Source organism: Astyanax mexicanus, chromosome 9 (assembly GCF_023375975.1).
Source record: "Astyanax mexicanus isolate ESR-SI-001 chromosome 9, AstMex3_surface, whole genome shotgun sequence".
Lineage (NCBI taxonomy): Eukaryota > Metazoa > Chordata > Actinopteri > Characiformes > Acestrorhamphidae > Astyanax > Astyanax mexicanus.
The window spans coordinates 24,681,717-24,704,088 of NC_064416.1; the positions used below are offsets into that span (position 1 = coordinate 24,681,717).

Genomic DNA, 22,372 nt, shown 5'->3' on the forward strand with positions numbered 1-22,372 from the left:
ATGCAGTGTTTATGATAACAACTAAAGTTTCTGATCTATTAATAGAAAAGTTCATAGAAGCGGTAAAAGAAAACTATGGGCATAAGAAACGTCTACATATTTTTGCCTTGACAATATCCAGCAGATCCAGTTAGACCGGTATTTTCTCAGTATGCAAGAAGTCACCTTTTACCAGACACTCCGTTGACTCAAAGGACCACGATCAAGCTTCTGTCATTCTCTAAATTATCTTAATAAATGGCCTCAGACTGTCCGTTCTCTGCAGAGGATCTACTGTGTCCTGTGTGCTGCGAGGTCTTCACCTTTCCCGTTAAACTGACATGTCAACACAACTTCTGCAAGGTCTGCATTCAGTCATACTGGGAACAGAAGGAATCACGGGAGTGTCCTCTGTGTCGACACACTGAGAGCTCAACAAGACCCCGGATCGACCTGGCCCTAAAGATAGCCTCAGACAACTTCAAAAAGCAGGCCAGTGAGATTGTGTTGAAACCAGAAGAACTCTGCTCCATTCACAACGCGGAGCTGAAGCTTTTCTGTCAGAAAGACGCAAAGTTAATCTGCCTAGTTTGTCACTCGTCCAGGGATCACAAGGACCACGACTGTTGTCCCATAGCAGAGGCAGCCGCTGACAGAAAGGTAAGAAGTAAAAAATTGTTTGACTAAAATTAAGTAAAAAAAAAAACAATGATATTATGGGGTGATCAAATCATAACCAACTTGGATGTTAAACATGTTCTGTGTTTAATAAATATTTTATTTAAACTGTAGTTTTGTCAGCTGAATATACTGAATGTGGACCAGGTTATTCCATCAATGGACTTTTTCTTCTCTGATGGCACACTCATATTCCAAGATGACAATGTCAGAATTCATGGGGCTGGAATTGTGAAAGAGTAATTTAGGGAGCATGAGATCATCATTTTCACACATGGATTGTTCACCACAGAGTCCAGATCTTAACCTCATTGAGAATCTTTGGGATGTGCTGGAGATGGCTTTGCGCAGCGGTCAGACTTCACCCTCAACAGTTCTGCAAGATCTTCAGTAACAATGAATGCAATGTTGTGATCTTGTCCAAAAGCTTGTGGAAATGATGCCACAGCAAATGTGTGCTGTAATCAAAGCTGAAGGTGGACCAGCCAAATATTACAGTGTTTTGCCCTTTTTTTGGGCAGGCAGTATTAGTTTTTGGTTATTTTATTTTGTCATTAAAAGGTAATGCCCTTTTTGTTTTCCTTTTTTTTTGCATTTCTTTTCTTTCTTCTAGAAACAAAACAAAATGTCAATGAAAAACAGAAATTTACGTCCGCCTTTCCATCAATTCTGGAGCTATAAATTGTATTTATATAATGTAATATTTGGCATAAAAACAAAAAAATGATTTAAGGGTGTATCAAATATTAAGCAACTGAATGTATTTGTCCAAAAAGGCAAAAAAAACACACATGTGTTTGGTTGAATAAGTAAAAAAAGCTTTTGGATGGCATGATAAAATTAGAAACCATCTGTCAAAATGACATGTTTAAATTGTAGGGTTGTATCTGCTTTTTTAACAAAAATACATTCAGGATTTTTTTTCACTTATCATTGGAGAAGCAACTTTTTTCTGAAGTTTCTGATTTTTTTTTGTTCATACTGTTTGGTTTAGATTTAGTGCATGTTTTTTTGTATTTGGATTATGAAATAAAAATTAAATATCCAATGTTTTTATAACTTGGAAAGATAAATAGGCAACACTGAATAATAGTGTCATGCAGATCCTTCATACTTTCTTTGAAGCTATAGTTTCACTTCTCTGAGGAATTTGTTCATAGCTTGTATTCCTGTGCTTCCCTCCATAGAAAGAGATTTCCAGTAAGTATGATTCATTGAGAAAACACCTACATGCTGTTGAAAAGCTGAAGGGAAGTTTGGAGGAACTGGAAGCGCACATAAAGGTAAACAGTACAAAACACAAGTTCTTACATTCAACCAGAAAAACATGAACAATTAATGCAAGTTAGCTGAGCTGGAGCAATTAGCTTTTCTTAGGAGGGGGTGGAAAATATGACAATATGTTGTTATCATGATAAATTACATCACAGTTATACAAATATTACCATTTAAATGGGAAAAAAATCATGTCTATGTTCTTTCGATGGGTTGCAATTTGTTATCCATGAAGTTCAAACAGATTTGGGGTTTTCTGACCCATCTTACTGAAACAACCGTCAATATGAACTTTTTCAAGATTTAAAATATTGCATCATAAAACAGTTTAAAGACTTTGGTGAAATCAGTTGAGTCTGTATTCTCTTTATGTAGATGTTTTATATAATATGTATTATGTGATTGTTTAAATATGTTTCTTGGCCAGGTCATCCTTGTGAAAGAGCTCTGTGAAATTGAATGGGACTTAACTGGTTACATAAAGGCTAAATAAAAAATAGAAGTACTTTAATGCTTACACTTTAGATTAAGTACGAGTAAAAATGAACAATAAAGACACATTATGTAGTTCTGAGAGTGTGAAACTAAAGTCACCATCTAATGAAATCTGTGTGTGGAGGCACTGTGGTCAGTACCAAGATGAATGGTTGTTGATGTTGCGCTTTTCTAAACACACACTCTGGTGCGCTATTTCCAACAGGACAATGCTTGTCCATGTGCCGTCATCTCAAGAGCTTGCCTTAAAGACACAGATACTGTGCCATGCCCAGCTCATCACCAGACCTATCCCTGATTGAAAATGTGTTATGATTTATCCCTACAAAAAAAATCTGTAGGAACTGTGTGAGAATTATTAAGCTGCATGGGATGGATTATTGCAGGAGACCATTAGAAATCTCTACACCGAGATGTCTGGCATGTTCCATTACACATACATCACATGCATTACCCACTACTTCTGTATGTGTGGCTCAAAAAATATTGGACATATCAGTCTAATTTTTAATTATTTTTTTGCTCCTGGAAACTTTCATCTTCCTTTCAAATAGGATTGCAATCCAACACTTGCTTCTAGGTGCTTCTAGGTGCTATTTTTTTGATGAATGTATCATCATATTTTGTTTTTACCCCTATTTTTAGTGCCTTATTTCCTTTAGGCTCAGTTGTTCTTATATATGTTCCTTATATGCCGCTTAAGCATTTGTTTGATCTTCTTATTTTAAGACTCAAGCAGCTCAGACTGAAGCCCAAATAAGAGATGCATTTGAGAAACTCCACAAGTTTCTGAAGGAGGAGGAGGCTGCCCGGGTGTTAGTACTACAGGAAGAAACAGCCAGGAAGACTCAGCTGGCCGGGGAGAGGCTACAGGACATCACTCAGACATCTGAAGAACTCGCAGAGATCTTAGCTGAGATTGAACGGTCCTTGAAAACAGATGACATATCATTTTTAAAGGTCTGCATGCATCTTCAGAATTAATTATATTACACTTATACTTATTATACTATATATATCAAAATGTTCATATTTCTACACACACTGTCCATTTATCAACTCCACTGCCCATTCTATATTTACATTTACAATTATAGTCCTATAATTTGTTTCTGCCTACTTTATTATCCTCCTTTCACAATGCTCAGGACCCCACAGGACCACCACTATATAGCGGCTGTTATTTGGGTGATGGGTAATTCTTAGCACTGCCGTAACACTGATATAGAGGGTGTGTTAGTGTGTGCTGTGCCGTGTGTGCATGAGCAGATCAGACACAGCAGTGCTGCTGGAGTTTTCAAACACTTCAGTGTTACTGCTGGACTGGGAATAGTCCATCAACCAGAAATATCTGGCCAAAAGCATCCTGTCTTTGATGGAGCAGCTAGCTAGGGGTGTCTAATAGAGGGAACAGTGAGTGGAAACAGTGTTTAAAAACTCCAGCAGCACTGCTGTGTCTGATCTAGTCGTACCAGCGGCACGACACACACTAAAACACCAACACCACGTCATTGTAAATGCAGTGTTAATAATGACCCACCACCCAAATAACAGTACCTGCTCTTTGGTGGTCCTGATCATTGAAGAACATGGTGAAAAGAGGATAGTAGTAGGAAAGTTTTCAAAAAAACTGCAGGAATACAGCCTGTAGAACAACAAAATTTACTTTTGTGCTCAGTGGAGCTGATAAAATGTTCAGTGAGTGCAAAAACAAGAAGTTGGTCATAATCTTTGAATATTACTGTGTATTAGCCTATACATGCATTGCACTGGCTGTTGACTGACTAACTCTTTCTGCTGACTTTGTCTACCTTCCAAAGGACTGTAAGGAAGCAATAAGAAGGTATGTACTGTAAACAACATTGTTTACGTTTCACTACACTTAGGCTTCTTATTAACCTGTTCAGGTATGCCCAAAACTTATTTAAAAATGTTGAATTTACTATTATGGACAAATTTCAAACCAATAAACTAAAGAAGATTTGGGATGTGATTGTTTAGGTGAAGGGTCAAAGTTGTTCTTATTCTTTAGGAGTCATACAGGTTGTTTTTTGTTTTTTTTGTGCTCAAATAAGGAATCATGTAGTAACTTAAAAATGTGTTTAACAATCCAAAATACTCTGTAAAGCATTTAGGGGGGGACTCTTATCTGGGGAGAGCTTATTCTGTGCAACAGAGGAAACTCTTGGTCCTGACTAAAGTTTTTAAAATGTTTCAAATTGATTGACCTTCAAGTTGTTTTTTCTTCTTTTAATAAGTATAATAAAAATATATAATACAATTGCCATAATATAGGTTAGAACATTACTCAAATAAAGCTAATCACTGTATACTAATTCTACCTCTAAGACAACTGATATAAGTAAGTAATTCGGGAACACACTCTGTTGGCCCAACAAACCCAAAAAAAGATTTTTAAGTGGGTATTCTCCACTGTAGAGATTCCCTGAGCCAGGTTTATAGAAAGACTACAGTTCTTTAGTTTAAATTTTCTGAAAAATTGGAGATTACCTATTTAAACCCAGCTGCAATGTGAGAAATGAGAATGAGAGAACAAAATTGATCAGTACAGTACAATGTCATTGCTGTGTTACTGGTTTTAGTTTGTTCAAAACATGCTAACATTAGTTTACCAATTTCTTCATAGGGCATCTTACACACCACACATAACAGAGTATCCCAGAGATGCTCTAATAGACACTGATCAGTACTTGGGATCATTATCGTACACGGTTTGGAGGAGGATGGGGGAAGAAGTGAAACACTGTAAGTATGCACTCCCAGTACTCCCAACACTACTGTTGCCCTTTTTAGTGTAGTTTTACAATACATTTACCTCAGATTTTGAGTGTCTGAGCTGAAAAGGACTCCACACCCAAATTGACGTTCCAGTTAAACATCAAGATTGATTGTAGGACTAATTTAATGTGACAAAAATGAGTAGAAGTGCGAATAAACTGTATAATACTGCTGTGTTTATTTCTGTTGATGTTGCAGTGCAGCGTCTTGTATTTTGAACTCTGGGTAGGGGAGGCTCCTTGACTTTACGAATAGGAAATCTGACCTGTAGGGGCATTTCAGTTTAAATTTCCTACCTGAAACTAGGACATTCTGAGTTCTAATGTAATGCAGCATTATATGCAACATTAGGGTGTCCAAACGTCCGTATTTCACGTCCTAGGTTTTTTTCAGTGAGAAATGTTTTAAATTACCTTCATTGGACCATTAAATTTACAGGCACTAGGGCACTGCGCACGGCGCTGCGTGCGACATAATCTCTGATAAAAAAGCAACTACCGACAAATGTAGCGAGTTTTTGTGGTGTTATTGGAGACTTTTGGCGACTCTGAGACGAACACACGCTCTCTTCAGCCGCGCTGCAGCGCCTGCTGCCGTGAGCCCCGCCCACAACACTCACAGTGCATTCCAAGTACGTCTCGCTGCCAAGTACGTCTCGCTGCAGCCTGTAGGAAGGCGGAGTTGGACATCCAACTCCGCCCACATCCAACTCCGCCCACATGTGCTCTTGTACGCCAACCCCCCTACTTTTTTGTTCAAGAAGCACTGTGTGCCACGTGAAATACGCATATAACGCCGATGTTGCGCTAAATTTACGCATATCTTGTGAGTAGTTCCACCACGTAGCCTTGGCTACAGCACTACACATGCTGTAGTGTAATGCACAGATATCACAAAAAATAGGCTACCAGCCAAACGTTTGGAAACACTTTCTCATTCATTTTTGGTTTAACATTGTAAATAAAGTAATACATAAGGAATCATGTGAACTTAAAAGTGTATGATTTTATTGTTTTTCTTATATGGCATGCTGCTAACTTGTGGTTTATGAGGCTGGTAACTCATTCTGTGTAACAGAGGGAACTCTTCTTTTTCATCACGTGTGCCATTTCTCCTTTATTTTATACAATAAGCAAATAATTGCATACAACGATTTGCTGTTTCCAAAAGATCAATTGCCTCTGTCCTGTATATCACAATACATTATACATTAATCTGTCCCACTCACCAGCAGAGTAAGCCATTATTTCACTGCATTAATCCTTACATTTAAATTTGTTAAACTAGTTGCCAGAGTGTGTAGATTTTATAAATTTATTTTAGACTGGTAAATATCTCCAGAATTATTGATTAGCTATCATAGGAATCATTATTTACTTATTATATAAAGTTAAAACTTACGATATACAGTTTTTGGTTATGTTCCATATGAAATAAAGAGCACATTATCAATCATGGCTTTGCACTGGTAGAGGCTGGTCAAAGGGTGCATCTGATTATTAAAGTGTTTGTTAGATCACACCTGTTCTCTGTACTGTAATGCTCTATACTTCATATTACAGATAGACAGTGCTTCTTATCACCACTCAGCAGGGGGAAGGCTATTTGTGTCATAGGCATAGCTAATATATAATAATGATATTAGAAGTAATTCTGCATCTTCACTGTCAACAGGGTGCTGAAAATATTACAGATGAGAATGACACAGCTGCACTGTATAGCATACAATTTAGGACCACCACAGAGCAGCTATTATGTGGCTTGTTGGTTATTCACAACACTACAGTGACACTGACATAGTGGTGTTAAGAGCTGTGTTGGTATGAGTGGATCCGACAAAGTAGTGCCTCTGGAGAATTTAAACACCTCATTGTCACTACTGGACAGGAAATGCTCCATCAACCAGCATCATGTGGGCAGCGTCCTGTATTCAGCATCAAGTAGGCAGCATCCCATGGGCACTGATGAAGAATTTGCAGATTTGCAACAAACTGTGCAGCAACAGATTTAAAGATTCTGTCTCTGACTTTTCACTCACAATGTAAAGCAGCTGTTGGTAGAAGTGTCTAATAGAGTGAACAGTGTTTTATACCTATTGTATATTATACACCAGTAAACCATTATGCAACTAAAGTGTCCTAGATGCTAATTGGAGCTAAAAAAAAGAATAATAGAAGCAGAAACAAGCAGGTGGTAATAATGGTATGCTGGATAGTGTATAACGATAGAGTACAATATATCAAATGCTGTGGTTTCAGAAATTAAAATATATGTATACATAGCTATTTTGTCAATAATAATAATAATAATAATAATAATAATAATAATAATAATGATATCCCTCTCCTGCTTCTCCTCTCCCAATTTTGTATGGCTGACAGTAGTTCCCAGGGAAATTAACTCCATTTACAAACACTTTGTCCAAGCTAATACAATATCTTTATTGGCATTTATTGGCACACTAGCCTTTAAAATGTTTGGTTACATGCTTTGGTCAAACAAATACAGAAGTCTTTATTTAAAAATGCAACACCCAGCCACTCACACTCAGCCACTCACACACCCAGCCACTCACACACCCAGCCACTCACACACCCAGCCATTCATGAAGCTGGCTGCAGAATCCAGGGTGCTCGTTTTCGCTGTAAAATGCCACAAGCTCCCCTCGTCTCCCATGCCCAACGTAGCCTGTAATATAAGTAAAAACACACACTTTCACAAAGTAACAATCTCCCAAGCCCCAATACCTTAAATATATTGACTTACCAATTTCTGACCTCAGGAAAAAATTATCAAAATTTATTTAGAACAAACATACCCAGTATGTAGTCTTTATAAGTTTCTTGACAGTTCTGGCAGCACTGCAGTTCGTACATCCTGCGAAACTCGTCTTTACATGCAGCACTGTGATGTTTTCATGGCACTACACCTGTAGGTTTAAAAAAATCAAGAATTTTAAAATGATTTCAAAATCAGTGAGTGTAATTCCTTTTCTAAGGGAAAACAAACATCTTAACTGTACTGAAATATCATGCTTACTGTCAAGCCACTCGAAATGTGCCCGGGCCCGGAATGATTGTTGTCCAAACAATGTCCCGGAAGAGACGACAAACCAGTGACAGCTTTAAAAAAGCTTTGTCACCCTCATCCAGAACTGTATCTATGAGAATAAGGGGCATCTGTGAAAAACATTATAGAAGCATGTAGATTTTGATTCATGAAAATTATAGTAATTGAAAAAAATGACCAGATAACATTCTAAGGCTGCAACCAATTACTATTTTGGTATTCTATTAATCTGAGTTGGCACTTATTATTTCAATCATATCCCCAATCTCTGATTACTGTAGGAATGGCTAGCATTTTTGCCTGAAGACTGTAGTCAGCGTCATTCTGTTGACTAATCTCTGCCTTAACGTAAACAGCTCTCTGCTTTTCTATTCCTTTAAAATGATAGCACTCCAATAGCTTATGGGCTTCAAATGTCCTTGAAATGACTAGTCAACACTAGGTCAAGTTGAAATTTCAAATAATGTCAACTTATCTTTTCAGCCCAATTCAGACTTTTGAAAACAAACCACAACAGTAAAACATTTTAAATGGCCCAGTTAAATTAACCCGAAATAAAAAAACACACATCCACACCCTCACACCTGTTCAAAGGAGACGTTGCCCATTCTATCTCCTTCATCAGTCACACGTTCAACACCCTGAACTTTCCTGAGAGAAAATATAATAATTAATATAATTAATACCATGCACAGAGGAAGCAAGACCAGAACTGGGAGAAGGTGTATCAGGAGTAGCTGGCAGAGGGGGAGCTGGACGTGCATCAGAAGTAGCAACAGTCTGTGGATTACACACTTCTGCTATAATGGTCTTGGTTGCACTGCTGCACAGAGATACATGATGTCTGAACTGGTCTTTGCATAGTATTGTATGGCTGCAATAGACACAATAAAAGTGTGCTGTAGGTGTGCAGTTTAGAGATGAAGGAAACTGTAAGACCAAAATGCACACAACATGCAATTAAGCCTATAAATATTAATATTCTTCAACTCATTATGCCCATCAATTGAGTGTAAGATGTAAGTGCATTTGTTGATTCAAGATATTACATTTACATGTTTATTTGTTATAGCCAATAAAATCAATATCTCTCTCTCTCTGTTTAAAGAAATACTTCCCCATACCGTTATTCTCGACTGCTTGTTTGATATGGTTTTGTAGATGTAGGCTGTTATTAAATCGCTGGTCAGTGTCAAAACTGAAGCAGGGGCATTTGAAAACACCACACTGGCCAAACCGTGAAGGGTCAGGAGTGGCCTGGACATGTGTTGGATGCTGTAAAACAGAAAGCAACAAAACACAACATGAGCTTACAATTACTATATCGGTGCACATTAATTGTAACTACATTCAGTACAAAGGTAATAAATGTGCATCGACTTAACCCTCCTGTTACGTTACGGGTCAAATTGATCCATTTAGTAAGATAGTAAAAGTATTTTTTCTGTATGAAACGTCTTCAGCTTGCCTTTATTTGTATAATTAACATATAACATGAAAATGGTTAATTTCATATTTGCCACAACCCCCTGCAAAAACTAAAACGAAATTGTAATGTTATATTTCATTTATATGTAAAAATATTGTGTTGGTCGTTTAAAAGTAACAAAGTAGTAAAACAAAAAAAAAAAAGTAAGATTTTTTAAAATGGAAAAACAAGTGAATTATCCTAATTGAACTATTACCTCTATTGTACACTATTGTACTAAATGTTGATAGAACAATCAGCAATGGAGTTAGTTATTAAATATTTACTCTTCTGGTTAGGATTATTTTGGTTTCAGAAATATTTTGGATAATTAAAAATGAACCAGGTCAAATTAACCCGGGAATACCATTGCTATTCCTGACAAATTAAATAGGAGGATTAAGCATTGATATCTTCAAATATTTAATTGTATGACTAAGACTTTGAACCAATTTTAGTTAGCTAGATTATCTTGCTATCTTGTTAGCCAATTAACTTCTTGTATAGACAGTTTAAACAGTTTTTTAGGTTAGCTGACTATGACCCCTAGCTATGCCTAAAACAAAACTGATGCCTAGCTCACTACTAGCTATGAGAGTTTATCTGTGATACCATTAATTGGTAGCATTTTAGCCCATAAAACAGAAGGTAACTAAAGTTTGAATTAGACAAGACTGGGTGCAATTCTGCATTAGAATCCATCAAAAAAAAAAACGGCAATATGATTAGAAGCAAACAAACCACATGGTACACGCGCCGATGTAGAACCTTCATGTGCGTATCAACGACTCACCGTTTATTCATAAAATATAATATAGAAAAACAAGAGGACATTATAAAAATAGCTCTGTTAACTTAAAAAATAACTCAATATTTGTACTTACCGCCATAACCGGAGATATAAATCAGATAGATGCTTTAGCTGCTTTCTCGGCTACAATTCCTGTTTACCTGGAGTAAATGTAGGCGTTCGTGACGGACGTAAGGTGGGTGTTGCTTTAGACGTAAGGCGGAGTTGGACATGGGCGGAGTTGGATGTGGGCGGGGTTGGATGTCCAACTCCGCCTTCCTACAGGCTGCAGCGAGCGGCTCCTCGTGCATTCTCTCAGCCAGAGCTTACACACCGCTCCACCAACACCGTGCCCACAGCCCCGTGACCCCGCCCCGTATTTACAGATCAGGATGTAAATATAACTTCAGTGTGAATATTGAATTTAACTCACACAGTCTCAGTCAGTCACTCACCTCATTCACCACGTAGCCTGTCACTCACCTCCTCCACAGTGTCTGCCTCTTTGTAAAAAGCTAAATATCTATTGAACCATTGAACAATTTGCCTATGATAGCTTTAAAAATAAAGAAAACGTAAAAAAATAATAAAATAAATAAAAAGAAAAACCCTAAAAAAAAAAAAAAACGTAAAATAACACTTTTGGCTAACTGTTGCTCTTCTAATAACATTTAAGAACACGGCAAAAAAAAAACTCATTTATGTAATTCACGTAAAAATTAAGTTACTGTAAAAAAGTGACGGCCTATTTAAAAAGCAACAGATGTTGTTCATTTGTAACATTTCTAACATATTTAGGATGTTTTTTACACACTTTCCACAACCTTAATCCTTTACAGCTTCAAAAACATGTATTATGCAAATTAGGTGTTGACGTCATTTAGCGAATTTTGCTTCTCTTAATCCAATGATATGCCCCTTCCCAAAGTCAAAGTAACTGGGCAAAATGTCTCAATATTTGTAGTCATTTCTGGTAGTCAGTGATCTCTCACAAAGAGGTACGCTACTCAAATGTAGCCTTTTTATATGGCAGCAGGGGAAGCATTTTAATGCTCTCTCTTTAGAGTATTCCATCACAAAACTTAAATACACTAATACACAACATGTATCACACTCCAACAAAATGCCATAGCAAGGCCATGTTTTAAAACTGCTGTTTAAGTTTTTAATCTTTAAATAAGAAGTGTAACATCCTGTTCTTTCATTCTGAATTTTCCAGGTCCTGTTGTTCTTAATCCCAACACAGCCCATCCCAACCTGATCATCAGCAATGAACTCTCAAGTGTTTGTCATGGAAAGAAGCAGAACCTCCCAGATAACCCTGAACGCTGCACTAGCCGACTCGCAGTGCTGGCTTCTACTGGATTCATATCAGGAAAACACTCCTGGGAAGTAGAGGTTGGGGAAAACCGGGAGTGGTACATAGGAGTGGCACGAGAATCCTTCAAAAGAAAAACCAATGTCTTCCTCAACCCATCAGAGGGTTTCTGGGTCATTGGACTAAACAACGGGGAGACGTATTGGGCTCAGATGGCGCCTCGAACACGTCTTTCACTGAAAAGGAAGCCAATGAGGGTCACTGTGGAACTGGACTATGAGAAGGGGAAGGTTGTGTTTCTGAACTCTGCAGATGGAAGCACCATCCACACATTTAAAGACAAGTTCACAGAGAAGCTGTTTCCTTATTTTTCGCCGGGAATTCATAAGGATGGTCAACACCCACTAAAGATCTGTCCTCTAAAAGTATCCATAATGCTCCATCAGCACGTTGTACATAGCTAAATCTAACAGCATACAAATCATGCAACCATTTAAGATTCATAAAAAATGTCCTGATTTATTATGGAAATGAAAAATTCACTGCATTTCCTTTATTGACATTTTAGTTTTGTTTAGTTTTACCCTCGACAACAGTAATGCTCAAATGTAACTTAGGAGCCAATGATCCTAGTTGAATGCATTTACTAGAATGGGTTTCCATAGAATTTGGACATATAGTGTATTTATGAAAATCTGTCTTTAATAAATTAATAAATTATATTTGATAAATCTGATACAAAATAAAAGTTCCAATTTAAACCACCAAGTCTTCCTTGGTTAAAAATCAAACTGATTTTAAATTAAGATGAAGTATTATTATAGTAGATACATCTATCTATCCATCTATCCCGCCCCCTAGCTCACATATACACATACTTTTCTGCCCTTTGTATTATCTAATTTTCTCTATTGCTCACTTTAAATTGGCTGCCACATAAAAAAAAAACATATCCAGCACAATGTCTGGAATATTCTTGCAAAATACCAAACCCCATCCAATATTTTTGGAAATAAATAAACAATATATATTAAATATAAATATTTCTTGGTGACTAAGACATTGTTTGAAAGTGTCAAATATAAAGTAAAAAAGCTGCAGTAGACTTTGATCAGCATGGTGTAAGTTCTCGTTTGAGGTGGTTGATGGTTTTGTGGGTCCATATGCATGATCCATGTGACCAAATTTGACCATGCCAGTTGATCAGCTTGCCAGTTGACCCCCCCTTATATTTATCATCCCAGGCCTTTTATAAAAGGTACTTCAGTAGGTCATTTTTCTCCACAACTTAAGTGGCCACTAACTAGCTCTCATCTAGGCTTGGCTAATTATAACAAAGGCTTAGTCAGCACCAAATATAACTCACCCTCAGCAACTTTTAAAGAGACTTTGAGTGATAATGACAAGAATTATTACTTTAAGCCATCCTAGGATCATTTTTATTGCTTTCATGTTGAAGGTGTATTAATGCCATAGATAAAGAGTGAACTAGAATATCTCAAAATATCAATCATTTCAGCACATTAATCACTGACATAGCTCTGTGTGGTCAGAGCAAGTGCTTAAGCACTCATAATCCTGCTATGCAGTCTCATACTTGTGCTTTTATAAAAGGAAAGACAAATCCCTCTCCATTGTTTTCTCTTCTTTGAACTAACAACATAATGATATATTATGGACAGGCGTTTGAGAATTGTTTCCTCTGCTTATACATACATACGAGTTTCAATATCTGTAATCAGTCATCACACCACCAGTTTATTGGGTTCAATCATAAATACTACTTCATACAACAGAGCTTAACATTTACTGCTCTTTATCCTTTGATTTGGTTTTTCTCTGGGATGCCATGTCTTTGAGTTTTGAATCGAGTTTTCGGTGCAGGTAGGCTTTCTTATTTGGATCCATAGACTTGTCCTTGTGTCCACTGCCAGCATACAGTATTCCCTCTTTGCTTATTCTCATACGTGCCTGGGCCTTCGCTTTGTCCCCACATCCATGGACCTATAAGACAATCAACAGCTTATTAATATTATTAGAAACATGAACTTGAGCTTACATTGCTAACAATAAAAAAAAATTGTTAGGAACTTATTGGCCAATATGTATGTTTAGTAATGCAATCTAGTGTCTAATATGAAGCGAGGTACTAGATGAGTATTCTTTTCATGTAAAAGTAAAGAAAGGAGGCCAGACTACTTTTTTCCTGTATTCTCTTAACTGTCTTGTAGAATTTTTACACTTTTCTAGCTCCGAGGTTGATATCTTTGACAGCTGCCTGAAAGAAGTTAAAAACTAGTTAAGGCTTGGTATGAAGGAGTTTTTAATATATGAGATCAGGGTCTGCACAGGCAGGTCCTGTGTGATCTACATAATAACTAGCTGGTGGGGTTTAATTTACTGCACCATAGTCATGGTAAGTAAAAAATAGTGATAGTAAAATAATAAAAGTATTATTCAATTTTTGATAATAAGAGAGATTGTTTTGCTGACAGTTGAAGTGCAAAAGCACCACCATTAAGTGAAGTTTTGTACAAAACAAAGGCACTGCATCTAACTGAGCAACTGCATAAATTTGCACAAAGTTTAACTTGCTTAATGCATTCTTATAGAAAATGAAGGACTTCCCATCACTGTCATATTTGTCGTTTTCAGTATGTATGCATGGTTAGACTTGTTTTCTTGTCTACAGCCCTATTGTGAAGTGTGTATTACCTCAGGTATATGGTGACTCAGACAGTACTGTCTGTTACAGTAGAGACACAGCTGTCCCAGCGTGAGAACGCTGGCTTTACACTTCACAAAGCCACACACTCTGTCTGCTTTCACCACAGCATCTATAAGTGCATCAAAATCACCATCAGGTGCAGCAGCTGCAGCTATATCCACGGCCCCTGCCTTCATTTTCCCCTTTCCTAGAACACACATACACAATGACTTAAAAGCAATGTTCAGAAAAGCACAATTCTTTCCAATTCCTTATTTAAAAAAATGATCATGAAATTTGAACATATAACTACACACCTTTGTCTGCTCCTTTGCTTTTCTTTGTGGACTGGCCTTTAGACTGGCCCTGTGGACCCATATCAAGCCTTTTCTTTTCCTCCCGTTTTTCTTGCTCCCGCTGCATGCGCTCCAAATGCAGGCTTTTAAAATCAAGAGCAGGCTTCTGTGGTTGCTTGTTGGGCTCCTTTTCCAGCAGTTCCTCTGGAGCTTGGATCTCTTCTACTGTAGACTTCCCTGGTGTTGTTAGTTCCTTAGATGGTTCCTCTGCTGGTTCTTTAGATGCACCTTCTGGTACTATCTTGGAAACTGTAATACGGCGCTGTTTCCCTGTTCCTTGGCTCACATGCTTTAATCCCAGCTCCTCTGAGAGCTGATGAACCAGCAAACGTTCATGTGAGCTCAGAGAGGAAGGAAACTGGAGCTCGGTCTGGTTCTTTTCACTCAGAAAAACATGCAACTGCTGCCTTATTTGTTCTTTAATAATCTGAGACTCTTCTGAATCATCATGTGTGTTGGATTTTGGACATGTGGACGATGTGTTCTTGCTTTGTTGATTCTCAGACGGTGCTTTGCCCTGAACATCTCCCTTCTTTTTGTTCTCAAAGTCTTTCTTCTGCTTAGGGTCTCCTTTCTTGCCTTGCTGGGCTTTTGCCTTCAGTTTGGTTGAAGTGTCTTTGACATTAGCTGATTGCTGATTCTCTTGACTGCGGCTGTAGTTTTCAGGAACCACGTCCTCCAGGTACTCAAAGGCAGTTCGTACCTCTCCGTGCTCAGTCATGTAATCTACCAGGGATTTGAGGAAGTCATGGTTTCGGACTGTTTGAGAATCACACACCACCATGAGCTGACGCCTGGCTCGCGTTACTGCTACATTAATCCTCCTGTCCTCGGCAAGAAACCCAACCTCACCTGGAAGACCAGAATACAGTTGATGAAAAATTATGTTTAGTTCTTAAAGGCACTCTTGTAATGGGACAGGAAGTAGCATTGTGTCCCATGACTTTTGCCCCGTCCCATGGAGGCTCAAGAACAATGTATTAACCTGTAATATGTATGTGTGAGGCCTCCTGCATTGAATGTGGATGTGATTTCTGTGACATGTGATACAAGTTGTCCACTGTGGGTGGTAATGCCTTCTATGACATTCACAGCACACAGAGGACACTGTGGACTGAGGAATTTGAAATAACTGCAACTTCATAAACGAAATGCTGAATGTCCCAACCTTATTTAAAAGAAAACACCCCACAACTTATACAGGTGTGGGCATTCCCAAGCCATCTCCTAAAGATAATACTTAACGTTCAACTTACTTACATTTTGCTATCCCATGTCTTTTGGCATGTCAGTGTTTCTGGTTATAGTAAAATGCTGTCTCACCTTTTCTGTTTGATCTAACCAGAGACAGCAGCACAGCCTCCTTCTCTCTTCCTTGAAAGCCATCTACAGACTTGATCTCCAGCTCAGGATGCTCATTTGAAAGCTTCTGCCTCAGAAGATCAACCTAAAACATAAAGAGATTGAATTAAATCTGGGATAAATAAAAAATGACATATGTACTTTTCTTTAAAAACTACTGTTTTTTCCTTCTATTAAGAAAATATAAAAATAAATCACTTGCCTGTAGGTTATAAGGAGCAATAACTGCAATGTCTTTGGCATGCACTCCAGCCTCAGTTAAAGCTTTCACATGAACGGATACTATATCAACTTCCCCTGTGGAGGTTCATCAAAACAAAATGCCTAAATAAATGAAGGATTATAGTACAAAATATTTATATATATATATATATATATATTTATATATATATATATATATATATATATATATATATATATATATATATATATATTACCAGGTACAATCATGGCAGTGAGAGCAGTAAATAACAGAATAAAAAAGAGAATGATACCTTGATTGCCTTTAGACTGTTCATCTGTGTCCTCCAGTTCATTCAGACCACAGCCAGCAGTGTCAATGAGAAGCAGAGGCATACTGGTCTCCTCAACATGGGCTACACCTGCCAAGTCTCTGATTAAAACAATATTACCGCAACAAAGCGTTAAATAGAGTTAAAATTACTTAAAGTAGTTCTATTGGCACTCCAATACCATTACAGTTAAATATGTGGCTCAAACAACACTCCATACTTCAGTAAATGTTTCTCCACTGAGGGATGCGCTGTCAGCCTCCCTTGGTACATCTGCTCTGAAGCCCACTGCATGATGGCAATGTTCATACGATACTGAGTGGTCAGCATTCGAACCACTGAGTCTCCATACTTCTGAATCAGCCGTTCCATTAAACTCACAGAAAGACCTTTAGCAGCAGCTCTGTAAAACAAACAGAAAAATATATATTTAAATATGTTTGTAGTTATTGTTTTTTTTTATATATGAGAAATATTACATACGTTGCTCCATAGACAAGATAAGACAAAACAGGAGTTCTTTGGTAAAACAAACGATGATTATGTATAGAAAATTATAAATAAAGAAATCACATTAACCTTTAATGACTTTCTGCCAGCTTAAATTATCTCTAAAAAAAAATCATCATTTCTAATTACTACACAGTGTATGGAGCACTGCTACTGGATATTCATTAGACCTCCCAGTTTATTAAATAATATGGTCCCATTCATGCCTTCATACTAATAATAACACATGTTATGAGACACAAAAGAAACAAGGGTTTATTTCTCAGTTTACGTCTGGGATTTGATCGTAGGTGGCAGCTGTTTATAATCCCCAGCCAAGATACACTTGCGTGCTTTTAGCAGTGCAATCCAGCAGCTGCTCTCCAGTGCCTGAGCACATTCATCTATCACCACCAGGTCAAAATGTTCGCTGGGCAAATATTTCAGAGGACCATCATCGCTGGCTCCTACAAAAACACAGAATTCACACCTATAATACACATAAAACAGTTTTTTTTCCCAAACAAACTCTGCATTGTACGTCACTGAGAATGCACAGCTTTTTAAAAAGTTTAGATTTAGATTTTAGAGAAGTGTTTTTGTGTGGACAGTCAAATTTTAAAAATAATTTTACAAACATTAAGTTACAAAGCATTTCTCTTTTTTCCTGCATGATCAAGTACAGATGTGGTTTCGAATCTGAATATGAAATGCTGTTTAAACATGGAGAGAAAATTGTGTTAAAAACAGTTCTCTAACTGTACCTTTAACTGTGTTAAGCTTTTTTCCCTAGGAATCTAACATTAAACTCAGCTTGGTGCTCCCTGTTGGATTGCCACACGTATATAGGCAACATCTGGGTGGTTTTGTGTTCTTATGTTGCATTTTATAAATTTTCTTCCCAATTTAAACGGTCAATTACCCAACCCACTCATTAGGCCTCTCTAGTTATGCCCCAACACACCAGGAGGGTGAAGACTAGCAAATGCCTCCTCCAATACATGTGAAGTCATCCACCGTGTCTTTTCCAACTGCTGCTGATGTAACAATGCTGAGTAGCATCACAGCGAAGGAAAGCACAGCGATTCGGCTCTGTTACATCAACTACCAGACACCTGTGCTGACACACATCACCTTCAGGGAGAGCAAAGCAAGCAGCATGACCCAGGATTCAAACCGGAGATCCTGGTAGTGCCTTAGTCCACTGTACCAAGGGAATTTTTAAAAACAATGCCTTTAATAACCCTCTAAGTCAGGCAATATTTAGATTACTATTTTAAACAATAAAATAATCTCACAGAACAATATCACAAATTTAAAAATCCCTGTCGCTGCAGTTTTTAAACAGAAACCTGCACCAGTAAATATGGATTTTTGTGTTTTTGGTTTCTGATAGTGAACAATGGTGCCACTTCTACAGCTTTCTTAATACTGCTGCAAAGATGGAGACAAGCAGATAAGACATATCTGGTTACTTTGCATCCATACACAGGTATCAGAGTAAGAGTACACATGTCCTAAGAAATCTGCTCTCATTAACACATTTCTGAATTGTTTTATGCCTTAATCTTATCTAGGAAATTGGAGTATTCCATTTCATGATTGGAATTAAGGAACATACATGCACTCACTGCTGGAGACAAAAATATCCAAATAAGAGAAAAAAATTAGAAACAACTTTAAATTTTAGGTTATAAAGGAATGCTTACCGGTGTTGGTTGCCAGAACGACGCTGGCTTTTTTCAGGATCTGTTTAATGGCCACCTCTTCTCTAGACTTCAGTTCCTTTCGCAGATCTCCTATTTCTCTCCTCAGACTGCTCCTCTGACCTTTGTCACGCACTTTCTTTATCTGACTCTGTGAACAAATCAGCAAATGGATATATAATATGTTGTGTTTGTAGAATATAGAAACTTAACCAACACTTATGTTGAGTGCAATGAAAGTATAAATGCTTACAAAGGCTTTATCCATGTCTTTACGAACATCTGCGATAATGTTGCTGCTGTCACTCTGTGCAACCACTGCATCTAATGAATGTTTCTGGACTGACTCCAGTAGACGAGCAGGATGTCCCAGTCGCAGGACTTTAGCCTTGCTCTTCGCTAGACGCTCCACCAAATTATCCACTGCGACGTTAGAAGGGGCGCAGCACAGAACCTGCAGAGATTTTTAGCAAATTTTTTAAATAAAAAAAAACAAACTTCTAAACTTTTATGGAATCATTTATTGAAAAATGCTAATCTTAATAATGAAAAACACTAAAAAATAAAATCCACATCACTATGTAAAAGTCTGACCAACTGGTCCTTCATATTTAATGTAAAAGTTACTGGCTGTGGCATTTTAGTTTGCTTTAATATCTTTAACAACATGCAGGAAACCTGTAAACAAATTGTTCTTTAGGTACCTTCTGGTCTTGTTTTACAGCTTGTAAGATAACTTCAACCACAGTTGTAGTTTTTCCAGTTCCTGGTGGCCCATGTATGATGGCTACATCTTTCTGAGACAGTGCAAACGACACAGCCTCTTTCTGAGAATTATCTAATCCATTATTAATCCACACCAAGGCACCTGCAAATCATTAAATTAATAAATAAAGACCAACAGCAAGTTAATTCTTTTGTATTATGTGAGTGATTTTATTCTGTAAAATCTTCTCTTGTTCTAAAATACACTTACTCTGTTGTGACAGTGTCCCAGGCTCAGAGTAACCAAAAAGTACACTAATTAGGTTGGCAGCAGGACCACCTCTGTATCCATTCAAAGAATTTAAAGCTCTGCAACCAAAAACATGCAGGTTATTCATCATCACTTTGGGGTGTCATGCTAATTCTTTGTTTTTGTTTCTTTAGTAGATAAAAAACTTAAATAGGCTGACATTAATGTGGAGCCAACTGGCCAAATTTAAGATATATAGATAATTACTTTAAATAGTAATTCAATGTTTAGTGCTATATCTGTCACAACTATGCATTGTTATGCATCAGTGTTTACAACAATCTACTCTTTGTAACGCACTCAGAAAAAACTGTCCATAAAGGGGGCACCATTAATAATCAAATAGCTTTTGATTTGTTGCCTCAGTGACCCTGCGGCTATGTTCATGTTATAAGGCTAAAGTGACAAAGATCTGTATACAAAATCATGACCACGTTGGTATGTTTGCTTTATCCATGTGACAAAAATCTCATTGTGAAAGTCTGATGTGGCTTTAGACTAGTCTTTTAGCAGGTAAAGTGTCAGAAAACGTACCTTGTTAGTCGTTTGTAAGTTACATCATTTGCAAGCTTCATGATATTAAACAGTCCATCACTATCCAAGTTAACCCCATCATGAGTGTCATCAATAGCAACAGTTATTGATGTCTGCGTCACACGTGTCACCACACCTGAGCAGAGCTGATTTGGTTGACTACAACCTTCTGATGCATAAAGACCCACGATATCACCTACAATCAAAAACAAACAATGATTATTGTCTCCATTTTAACACACTTTAAATTATATTTTACTTTTTATTCTAAAAAACAAACAAACTGTGAAATCATATCTCACCAGGTCCAAAACTGTTGCTGGGCAGAACTGAGGGGTTTGCACTTTTTCGGGGCTCAAAGGAAACAAGAAGTCTTCCATGCATACCAGTCCTCTGACTTCCAATCTGAAGCTTCAGCAAGCAAACTCCTTTCTGCTGTAGGGTCTTCAGAGACAGGCTCTTCTGCCATGCTCTGCAAATAATACATTTCAGTCACATCAACAAACTCACTCTGTTTTAATTTCACATCAGCAGATCCTTAAAGAATTTCAAGAGATGCTGGACAGACTATAGTTGTGTCCCGTTTGTGTACTTAATACTAATACTATAAAATATATACAATGGTATGAAAAAAATGGGCACCCCTAATCATTTTCATGATTTTCCTTTATAAATCATTGGTTGATTGGATCAGCAATTTCAGAAATTTCAGAAATTTCTGATCCAATTTCTGGATTCAGTAATTTCATAAAGCTTATAAACAGTAATATTTGAGAACTGATAACAGTTTTTGGGTCTAAATATGTTAGAAATGTTTCCTTTACAGTTGCTGTTTAAGTAACATTGGAGCATGCCAATGTTTAATAATTTTCACCAGTAGTAAAAAAAAGTCAAACATTTGTATACACACATATATAAATATATGTATATATAGACAAATACATAGAATAAACATGTGTGAAGTGATTACCACCTTTAAAATAAAAACACTTACCTTGTTTCTTCTATTTCTGCCTCCCTCTCCTCTTGCAGGAGCTCAAGGGTCTTTGTAACAAAGCTTTCAACCTCCATTTCTAACTGTGGATTGATTAAACACACAGGCATTACATTACATAACAGTATCAAAATTACTAGCCAGGCTGGGGGTTAATAAGCTTGATGTAGCTCATATTTATCGTAAAATGATTTTATATCATGTAACGTTAGAAAGGTAGTAACTGTCTGTCTCTCTGTAGTCAGAGGTAGGTCTACTAGTAAGAATAGAGAGAGAGATAAGCTTACCTGTCTAAGGGTCCCTGAAACTCCTCTACAGCAATAAGAGACATGTAGGATTAGTAACTGGAGCTCCTCTGGATGGCTGGGAGACGCAGGCTTATTTCTGCAGTTCGCAGTTCTTATTTCTGTCTATTTCTGACACACAGCTTCACCCGAAGTCTCTCGCCGACATGTTTACAGCACAGCCAGAGAGTCTCTACAGGGGAGAACAACCACTTCAGAGTGTATTCGGGGACTACTAGACCACCAGGGGGCGCTCCTGAGTGAGTCAAAAATGAATGGGTTCATATAGAGCATTTAAGCAAAATCATATTTTTACTGAAAAAAATACAAATTTCCTCAACACAGAACAATATAAAAAGTTTCAGAACCGACTATATTATTTATTAAGCTTTATACTCAGTTCCCAGCCTGTATCTCCAGCCTCAGCTCACACACCGTAATGCTAGCGTCTAAATTGTCCAAAAATATACAAGTAAGTTTTATTTACACTTTTAGCTAATCGCGTTATACTTCTTTGTTTTAAAATAACATCTTAAAAAAGT

The 22,372-nt window shown here is 37.3% G+C and overlaps 2 protein-coding genes and 1 long non-coding RNA gene across 3 annotated transcripts; 1 reads left to right on the forward strand and 2 right to left on the reverse strand.

The window, feature by feature from the left end:
- Positions 1-47: 47 nt before the first annotated feature.
- Positions 48-13,412, forward strand: LOC103029004 (nuclear factor 7, ovary). The gene is made up of 6 exons (XM_007256044.4): positions 48-639; positions 1,845-1,940; positions 3,157-3,387; positions 4,248-4,270; positions 5,075-5,193; positions 11,773-13,412. The coding sequence occupies exons 1-6, from the start codon at positions 238-240 to the stop codon at positions 12,333-12,335; spliced, it is 1,434 nt and encodes a 477-aa protein (XP_007256106.2). The 5' UTR covers positions 48-237; the 3' UTR covers positions 12,336-13,412.
- LOC125804595 (uncharacterized) lies at positions 7,643-8,951 on the reverse strand. Its single transcript, XR_007440717.1, has 4 exons — positions 8,880-8,951; positions 8,266-8,386; positions 8,045-8,155; positions 7,643-7,914 (listed from the first exon to the last, which is right to left on the reverse strand). It is a non-coding gene; the product is annotated as an uncharacterized LOC125804595 (long non-coding RNA).
- Positions 13,413-13,604: 192 nt separating the features above from the next.
- ighmbp2 (immunoglobulin mu DNA binding protein 2) lies at positions 13,605-22,034 on the reverse strand. Its single transcript, XM_007255969.4, has 16 exons — positions 21,834-22,034; positions 21,547-21,629; positions 20,855-21,024; positions 20,553-20,748; positions 19,980-20,077; positions 19,708-19,871; positions 19,257-19,457; positions 19,007-19,154; positions 17,590-17,764; positions 17,029-17,211; positions 16,791-16,909; positions 16,499-16,593; positions 16,258-16,381; positions 14,896-15,786; positions 14,587-14,786; positions 13,605-13,875 (listed from the first exon to the last, which is right to left on the reverse strand). Exons 2-16 carry the CDS (start codon positions 21,621-21,623, stop codon positions 13,678-13,680), a joined length of 3,039 nt encoding a protein of 1,012 aa, XP_007256031.3. The 5' UTR covers positions 21,624-21,629; positions 21,834-22,034; the 3' UTR covers positions 13,605-13,677.
- Positions 22,035-22,372: the final 338 nt, after the last annotated feature.